Consider the following 10130-nt stretch of genomic DNA (forward strand, 5'->3'; position numbering starts at 1 on the left):
CAGGAAACCACCCTAGGAAGACAGCATCTACTTATTGTTTACGCACACATCCATGCTCACCGCTCTCATTGGTGCAAACTTGGAATCACCAACTCACCAAACCTGCATACCTTTGGGGATGGGAGGAAGAAGACCAGCATGTATGGAGGAAAACCAATGCAAACAGAAAGAACATACAAACTCTAAATAAATAATGAAAACACGCAGGTTTAAAACCTACAAAGCTGGATACGTAGAACTATGAGACAGTACACATCCCAGACAGGATATCATTACCTGGCCTGGATACCACGTCAGGAGGTCTTCAGCTGGGAATGCATGTGGAAGATAGGAAGGAAAGCTGAAGTACTCACCACCACTACCCCACTTCACTTTTTTGACACTAATCAACATAAAAAGACTCTTTAAAATAGAGTGAAAATAGATTTCTGCAAAGTGGGCTAAATGTATTATAAACTAAGGGGCTTCGCCCTCTGCTCACTTCGCTTGCCAACCCCCCGGCCTGTGCTATGTGCTAGCCTCTTTGCAGTTCTGCTGCTCACGTATGGGGATGCAGATGTACAATTTAAACAGATTGTTATTTTCATGGGAATTGTTACATATGCATCAACTCAACGTATAACTGCCAGTGATTGAATTTCATTTCTTTCTCTCTATTAAATAAAATGACTTTTTCGAATGTTTGGCTCTGAGATTTGTTAATTGTCTTTGCAAAAGCTATTCTAACCAGAAACTGTTAACGTTTTAATATGAATGGCATATCAAGATCTCCTTTGTTGTCTAATGTTATCCGCAGAAGATGTGCTACATTACCTTTCTTAGATACATCCTTCTTTCTACAGTAATTCATGTGTTGTAAGACGGGACGTTGTTAATGGTTGTAGATATTCTTCATGATATTGTAAGTTGTTGTTTTCATCTTTTATACAATCACCACCAACTGTTCCAGCATAGTCTATTGATATGCATCTAACCAATTTGCCATGTAACCGTTCAACATTTTCGTCGTTAATTCGTTTGACTTCCTCATTTCTTGGTGCTAGGATTGCACGTGTACAGTAGATCCCCGCGAAGTCGCAGTTCAGAGTTCATGGCCTCAGTCATTTGCGGATTTTTCCATAGAACCTATCTAATAATTGTTAGTGGAAACTGCAAAAATCCTCAGCAATTTTTATGGCTTTTTTCATGGTAAAACTGCACTGTAGAGAGAACAAGAAGCAACTGTAGAGGAAAATGCAGCTTGGGATGGTGAAAGCAGCCAATAGAATTTGAAACTGCAACTCCCAGCAGTCCCTGCAGTGGCTCTGATTGGTCTTCTGCTGAGGGTGCTGGGGCTGTTGGGGTCAAAGGATGTCAGCGTGGCTTTTAAAATGGGGCCGGTGACCAAAAGCAAAAAAAAAAAAGTTTTTGTAAATTGTGTTTCAAGTTCCTGTCTCTCTGCCTTCTGTTGGGTTACCTGTACTTATTCATTTTGTTCTGGATCGTTTCGTGCGTCTGGATTGTCTGCCGTCTGCCTGTGTACATGAGGACTGTAAGTGGATTCATGGCCATCCTGCAAAGAAAGGAGCGCTCCTGAACCCGTCCACCCGTCTTCACCATTTCAGGAACTAGCGGTAGGACTATCTTTACATTCCCATTCAAAGTGCGGATCTCTGGACTATCTATTTTCATCATTACATTTCATCTGTTGCCGTTTTTCATGAACGTTTTTCATGGTTTACTGCGTGTGTTTTGTTTGTGCTTTGTTGTATTTAATTTGTAATTGCCATAAGGGGAACAGGGGTGATATCGTTGTTTTCATTTATTTCATTTGTTTTCATTACATTCTTTATTTTCTGTTTGACTGGTTTGCTTTGTTTTTGTGTCTGTTTGTGAGTGCGTGGGGGTTGAACCAAGGCTGGGTGCATTCCTGGAATCTCCACCACAAAAATAAATAAATCACCGTCTTCTCAACAGTGTGAATCTTAGCAGCACTGGACCACTACAGTGTTATTCATTTCTCCTTGCTGCTGATTGACTGTGATACATCCCCAGCCGAGTGTTCTTGTGTTTTCCATTTTGTTCCTCTGAACCCTTAAACCGCCACAACCGGCTATAGTCGTTTCTCAGTGCCATTCTCAAGCACACAGGAGCTGATCAGTCAGTGCTGTACATTTGTTGAGCAGCCAGCTCATGACCACTGCCAGCCCCTTGTGAGCAGGGGGGCTGAACGGACCCCTGAAAGACATGGACACTCCTCAAAAAACCCTCTTAAAAAACGCTGATAAGACTACCTTCACATTGCTTCCTTACTTGCTGGGCTTACTTGCGGCTGCTCTGTGATATGCTTCTCGTGCAACACTACACCTACTTAAAAGCCTGAACAGCACCTGTCCTTTTTGGCTGATTGCTTTGTTCTCTTTCCTCCCCCAGACACCATCTGCTCCTGTTGGGGGTCCCGCTCCCGTTGTGCTCCCCTATGATGTTTGTCTATTCTTTAATTAAGAACTAACTGCATACTGAGCTCGTTTTACTTCTGAAAGAGACATGTTTGTGTGAAGTGTTTGAATAAAGATCCTGTCTCTACAATCTCCTGTGTTTCTGTGCAATTCTGTGACCCAAGCATGACACCCTGCAGCCTCACTATCTCTGGGATTGAGCCGCTGCACTAGACTAGCCTGCAAGCATCAGCGCTTACCTCTGTGTGCTTGAGTGCAGCCAGTTCAAGCACCGTCGGCTCAGTGATTTACTGAATTTCATCCATTGCGTCAGTTGCACCTTGTACATATTGTTCCAGTAGTTTTTTAAACAGTTTTTACAGTTCATTAGCAGTGTGTAAAATGATCAGTGTTGCAGTAATTGTGATGCTCTTTGCATGAAAAAAATGTGTTCCATTAAAATTTCACTTTTTCCTTTGTGAATTGTAACGTTTACTTAAAGTGCAGCAAAAAAGTATTTGGCGTCCAGGGATGCATCAACCCCTAAGTATGTGGCAGTTTAAGGGTTAAAGCCCCAAGATGCCACCGAAACGCCCTGCACCTTCTAAGGCTTCTGGCAATGAAAACGCGCTTGCATGAACTACAGTACATATACAATAGCGGTAACATCTGTATGTTACATTCTAGTACGATGGGAGACATAGCAGTACAGTATACAGGTTTACCTTTACATTTTTTTAGGTAATGTATTAAGCTGAGTTTGAAATTAAATTAGTGTTTTGGGGGCATATTTAGGGTTTAAACTATAAAAATAGGCTTTTTTTTTTTTAACCACATCCAAAATTTGCAGTTTTTCACAATTCGCGGGTGCTCTAGGAACATAACCCCCACAAATTTTGGGCGTGTACTGTACTAATTTTGTATGTTGATAACCCTTTGTGATTAAATTCTTCAATAAGATTTGGATATAATACACCTTCTTTAATTGGGAACTTAAAGTGAGGAAAATGTTAAAATGTATAAGAGCTGAGAGCGCAGGAAGTGTGTCTGACAAAAGCATTCAAACGAATGAGAGTTGAGAGGACCGTGGTCTTGTTTGAAAATGTTTAAGAGGAGGGCATGACTTGAAAAAATGTCAAGGCAAAAGTCTTGTCTCGCGGGACTCTCTTCCAAAAAGTCTTGTTGTTTCAAAGGATTTATTTACATACAGTAATAGAGAGATATAAAATACAAAATGATTGTTTGTATAAATATTCAACCCCTTTAAAATAATACACCTAAATCATTACAAGTCACACAAGTGGTTCAATGGAGATCACCTGTCTAAAATTTAAAGACTGTAGTCTACATGGGCCTTATATTAAAGGTTCAGTTTGAGGCAAGTCAGTATGATGGTCTAACTTACACAATAAAGACAAAAGAACACTCCAAGTAACTCCATGAATAGGTCAATGAAGAGAACATGCAGGAGACAGAGACAAGAAAACATCCAAGTCACCAAGTATGATTTAGCACACACCTTTACTCAAGGCAACACTCAATGGGTACACTCTTCTTATTTTTTAATTGGAGCACAGGCAGGAGAAGTGACTTGCCTATAGACACACCTTGCCAGTGGGATTATAAATCATGTCCTCCAGATTTGAAGTCCAAAGCCTTTACCACTACACCACACTTCCTTGACAGCTTAGACCCCAAATAAAACAGATAATAAGAAATTGAAACAGAATGGCACAGCTGTAAATCTGCTTAGACCAGGCTGTCCACAAAAACTGAGTGATAGTGCAAGAAGACGACTAGTGAGGGAGCCAACCAAGAGACCTGTGAGAATTCTGAAGGAGTTACAAGCTACAGTAAACAAGACTGAACAGACTCTGCAGACAACTGTTACCCAAATGCTTCACAAGTTGTAGCTTTATGGGAGAGTGGAAAAGTGACAGCCACTGGTTAAAAAAAAGGGACATCTCTCCTAGTGATTGTCAGCTTATACATGGAGACCCTGAATTTAGCCAGAAGACAGTTCTATGGTATAATGAGACCAAGACTGAGCTTTGTGGTCATCAGACTAAATGTCATGTTTGGTGTAACCCTAACACTGCACATTATTAATAGCGCACTATCCCCACCATGAAGGATGGTGGTGGCATCATCATGATGTGGAGTTGCATCTCTGTGCCGAGGCCTGTAAGACTTTTGAGGGTAGAGAGTAACATGAACGCAACAAAATACAGGGAAATCCTGAAAGAAGACATATTACAGTCTGCAAGAAACCTGCTCCTGGGGAGACAATTTGCTTTCCAGGAAGACCACAGCTGCACAGAAATGACTTTAAAAACAACAATGTTAATATCCTACAGTATCCAATTTAGAGTTCACATCTCAATCTAATTGCTAACTTGTGACTGGACTTGAAAAAGGCTCTTCACTCGTGATCCCCATGTAACCCCACAGAGCTTGAGCTGTTTTGCAAAGACCAATGGGGGCAAAATGGTATTGTCCAGATGTGCAAAACTGGTAGAGACTTCTGCACATGAATTGAAGGCTGTTATGGCACATCTAGTAAATACTGACTTGAAGGTTTGAACACTTATGCAATCATTTATTCTGTGTTTTATGTCTGTAATTAGGGGTGCCACGGTGGCACAGAGGTAGCACTCCTGTCTTGCAGTAAAGAGACCGGGGCAGTCCATGCCAATAGAGATCCTACTTTGCTGGGCCCTTGACCTGTAATTGCTCCAGGGGCGCTGTACAATGACTGACCCTGTGCTCTTGTATGCAAAAACTAACAATTTCCTAATACAAGAAGTAGTACAAGGTGAAATAAAGAACAAACACAAATTGGCCCCTGATGTGTGTGTGTTCACCCTGCAATGGACTGGCACGCTATAACAACTATCAGCCCATAGCACTGACTTCCACCATCATGAAATGCTTTGAGCGGCTGGTTGTGCGGAGCATTAAGTCCATTCTACCCCCCCCCCCCCCCCATGACCCATTTCAGTTTGCATATAGGTCAAACAGGTCCATAGAGGATGCCATTTCTGCTGCTCTCCATCCAGCCCTCACCCACCTGGACTCAAAGAACTCCTGTGTGTGAATGTTGTTCTTAGATTTTAGTTCAGCATTCAACACAATCATTCTCCAGCAGCTCATACAAAAACCCAGCCATTTGGGACTCAAGACCTCTCTCTGCAACTGGGTGTTGGACTTTCTTACAGGGAGGCCACAAAATGTGCGGGTCAGCAATAACACCTCAAAGACCATGACGTTGAGCATAGGGGCCCTACAAGGGTGTGTGCTCAGCCCGTTGCTCTTTGCCCTGCTGACCCACGACTGTGTACCAATCTACAGTTCCAATCACATTGTCAAGTGTGCGGACGATACAACCATGGTCAGCCTCATCACCAACACTGACAAAGACAACTACAGGAACGAGGTGAGCTAAGTGGTCCAGTGGTGTAAAGACAACAATCTCTTCCTGAACGTGGGAAAGACCAAAGAGATTGTGGTCGATTTCAGGAGAGGTCATTCACATCACCCCCCACTGACCATCAATGGTGCAGCTGTGGAAAGGGTGAGTAGCACCAAGTTCCTGGGGACGTACATCTCCGAGGACCTCTCCTAGTTAGATAACACCACATCACTGGCCAAGAAAGCTCATTCCCGCCTCTACTTTCTACGCAAACTGAGGAGAGCACAAGTTCCACCCCCCCATCATGTGTTCTTTCTACTGGATCACAATCAAGAGCATCCTCACCAGCTGCATCTCTGTGTGGTATGGAAGCTGCACTGCCTCCTGTAGATGTCCCTGCAATGCATAGTGGATGTGGCCAGTAAGATCACTGGTGCCCCACTGCCCTCCCTCATGGACATTTTCCACACCCGTCTCACCCGTAAAGCCATCAGCATTGCTGGTGACTCCTCCCACCCCTTTCACTCCCTTTTTAGCCTCCTCCCCTCAGGGAAAAGGTACCGGAGCCTCTGGGCCCGCTCCACAAGACTGTCTAACAGCTTCATGCACCAAGCTGTCAGGATACTGAACTCTGTCCACTACCTTCTCCCCTTGCCCCTGGACCGTAACAAGAGTCACTATCTACCAAGTACCCTACCTCAGCTGGCATTATATAAAGACTCAATATTACATCTGCAGCTAACTGTTTGTCTTTTTGTACATCTCATAAGCTACTCTATAATGCACCTTCTCATTTTTTACTGTAATTAGCTTTTGCACTAATGACTATTGCACATTGTACACAAGTCTGCTTTACAAGTTCTAATGTTATTTATCTTATATGTTATACTTTTTATATTTTATTGTACTATGAAGATGAGAGAGAAACAGTATTTTTGATTCTCCTGTATGTCCTGCACAAATAGTGAATTGACAATAAACGGCCATTTGATTTGATTTGAGAAAATGGATGGATGGATATTTGAAATTAATTTAGACATAGCAGAGATCTGTTTCCACTTTTGAAGGATTTCTCCTGATCAATGCCAAAAGAGTCAAATGAAATGTACTGTGATTTAATGCTGTATAACAATAAAATGTGAAAACTTTCATGAGGTAGAATGATTCTTATAGGAAATGCAAATAGATGTCAGAAAACGACATTAAGTTACAGGTACAAACATAATGGTGACTCTTCTGGAAGATCACACGAAATACACAAATTACATAAAAATCGACGTTTTTCAAAACAACACACCAAAAAATGGTAACAACTAGGCTTTTCAGGTTTTTTCCAAAAAGCGTGTGATAGCGGTAAGGAATCCAATAGCTGAGTGACGGCCACCAGCACTTAACAATCCGTAAGATGAGACAACCCTTTGAAACAAAGTCGCAGTTGGAATAAAATTCAACCCTGTGGATAACTGTATTCTTTGCCGAGTAATATTTGATCTGTTTTACACATTAAACATTTTACACTTCAAGTAGATCAAAGCTATCATTTTAGGTCTGGCAAGTAAATAATAATTTTATGAAATTCCAGAACAATAAAAACGACAAGGCTGATAATCTTTCCGATGAGCGCGCTATTATCGTCCTACCTTGCACAAGGCTTACGAACACAAGGTACTTCAGGTATGTTTTTCCACCCCATAGTTTCATCTTGCTGCGGAGGTTCAGGCAGTTGTCACAAATGAAGTTCAGGCGAAGCTTCTGATTTTTGCCCAGAAGTGAAGCTTGGAGTCCGATCAGCCAGACACGCAGCGTTCGTCCACCTGTCACAAGTGGCGCGCCCCGTGTGAGCTCTGGCAGTGCGCAGGACACCCCCGGCGGGTCCCGTAATCCACACGGAGCTGTGCACAATGCGGCCACTCACCCAGCCCGCGGATTAGCCCCTAGCTCTCGGGCCATGCCCTCTGTCAGCAGCATACCTCCACGGACGGCCAGGTGACGTATGCACCTGCTCGAAGGGAATTACAGGGTGGTGTGAGCCATCGCAGTGCACGCGAGACTAACCCATCAGAGCTGAATTGGCGCGGACACGATCGGCTCGCAAACTTGCCCACTGAACCAAGGGCTGGATTTGTTCCAGACGAAGGGACTGCAGTGAGGTTAGGAAAAGAAAGTTTACGGAAAGGATTGAAATTAATAAATGTTCAGTGTTATTTGTTGAAGGGGCTCAAGCTAAATATTTTAAACGCCCCGTCATTGAGAAACAAGCCACCAGGACTGACGGGTGTCGAGGCTATTCTTTCAAGGCTGTAAATAATGGACACTGGAGAAGGGTCATTTGAATAATTTAGCAAGAGAACGTACTGGTGTCCGAAAAGTCTAACTTGACCCAAAAAATCTACATAAAAGACAATGAAATTAGGACATTCATTAAAAACAAACTCTTAAGTGATTAAAATATACAAAACTTGCGAAATGCTCTACTGTAATGTGAGTTTTTGTTAACAGGGTGCTGTTTCTACAGCATTACGAAAAATCCGCGTTCTCGAAGTAATCGGCAGCTTGAATTTTCGCCTTCTTAGCCTCTTTGTGTGAACTTGAAAGGTGAATGGATCCGCATTAGGCGACAACGAGAAAGTCGAGGATTCCTTACTAAAGAAAATAAACCGAAGAAATGCATTTTGATGTAGAAGGGACTTTCTTAAAGGGAGATCGCATCGCCGTGGACACTAAACAGTATCAATATCAAGATGCAACGAGTTAATTAAAAAGCAAATATGTTTATTTTTTCACCCCACGATGTTACAATAATAAGCGTTTTAAATTAAAATGTCATCACATCGGTACAATTATCGATAATGCTTAAGGCAAATTTTTCTCATAAAAGCAAAGGATGGTGTGGAGTCTCCGTTGTCATCTGAGATTTCCAAATGGCAGATGATAGAATGACACCCGACCCTGACTAAGACGGATAGACAATAAGGCTTGATAAAATCTATCTTGTATTCTGTTGCTTTCAATTGAAACGCACTACGTGATGCTGATCTTTGTAAAATAGCCTATTAAATATTAAAGATTTATTTCACAGATTGATAAAGAGGGGCGGCCCCCCAGCTCCAGAATCCCTTCTGGCGTTTACTTGTGCTCCCTGTCCGTGTGTTGGCATCTTAAAACTGCAAGATCGAGGCTCGGTAGATCGACAACTCTTAAACTGGTATCGTGTGCGATGTTTATTTCGCCAGAATTAATTTGAGGCCATTCTGAAATAAATATTGTTCCTCGTTTATCGCTGGCCTTTAGTTCAGCCCTCTGTAAGGCATTTATAGTTATAGTGCATCTCTTGTGCCTACCCTGTAATGAACTGACGCCCCGTTAACGTTTTGCGCCAACTGACCCTGAAGGAATCGGTTCCGACCTATCACGAACCTCGATTGTAATTGGGCGGATTCAAAAAACAATAAACGGAAGTATTATTATTGTAACAACCTCAACGTGACAGATTCGAAAAGGAAAAAAAACAAACACTCAACTGGACAAAGAAGGGAACCTCCGGTTTCACATCCGTAACCCACCTCACGTGTCTAGTTCAACTCCCCCTCTCTCTCCCTCTACACCATTTCAGCTGTTCTTCGAACCTGCATCAGTCCCCGCCCCTCCCATCAGGGTGCCGCCCCTTTTCTTCTATTTACTGTCAATCATACCCCATGACGTCAGGCCTCCGCGCCGTTCTCCGCCCTTTCCGCTCGACCCAACAGTCAGTCACTTTCCCTCTGGGCTTCACCCCGGGCGGGACGCTACGTTATTATTATTCGTGGCTTAGAATGTTATGTGATTATGAGGTAGCATGATGGCGCGGAGGGTAAGCCCTGCTGCTTCATGGATCACGTCCTGAGATTTACCAGCAGTGGCATCCAATCCACGGTTTCAGCCAAGGAAGACTACATCTCCGGTCGATAAGCGACAGAGTAGGCGTGGAAGATGGGTGCACACTTTAAAACAACTCTTTTTCCAAATGACATTTTACTGGGTTTTGCGGTTCCTTACCATTCCTTAGCAAAGAACCAGTTAATTCTGAGAAGAGTTCTTTGCATATGAAATGGGTTCTTCAGGCTTTAAAATGGTTCCTAATATGCAGACAAAACAAAAAATCTTTAATGTATAGTAGGCTACCTAATATGCTACTAATACAGTTAGGTTCATAAATATTTGGACAGAGACAACTTTTTTTCTAATTTTGGTTCTGTACATTACCACAATGAATTTTAAATGAAACAACTCAGATGCAGTTGAAGTGCAGACTTTCAGCTTTA

General features: G+C 42.6%; 1 protein-coding gene across 1 annotated transcript in view; it reads right to left on the reverse strand.

Annotated features, from left to right (window-relative positions):
• chrna10a (cholinergic receptor, nicotinic, alpha 10a) overlaps positions 1-7869 on the reverse strand; it is a 49601-nt gene extending 41732 nt beyond the window's left edge. Inside the window, exon 1 of the mRNA XM_028800986.2 lies at positions 7470-7869. Coding sequence (XP_028656819.1) covers positions 7470-7530 — 61 coding nt within the window. The 5' untranslated portion in view covers positions 7531-7869. The remainder of the gene's footprint in view (positions 1-7469) is intronic.
• Positions 7870-10130: the final 2261 nt, after the last annotated feature.

The sequence above is a fragment of the Erpetoichthys calabaricus genome, chromosome 4 (assembly GCF_900747795.2).
Source record: "Erpetoichthys calabaricus chromosome 4, fErpCal1.3, whole genome shotgun sequence".
NCBI classification, from domain to species: Eukaryota; Metazoa; Chordata; class Cladistia; order Polypteriformes; family Polypteridae; genus Erpetoichthys; species Erpetoichthys calabaricus.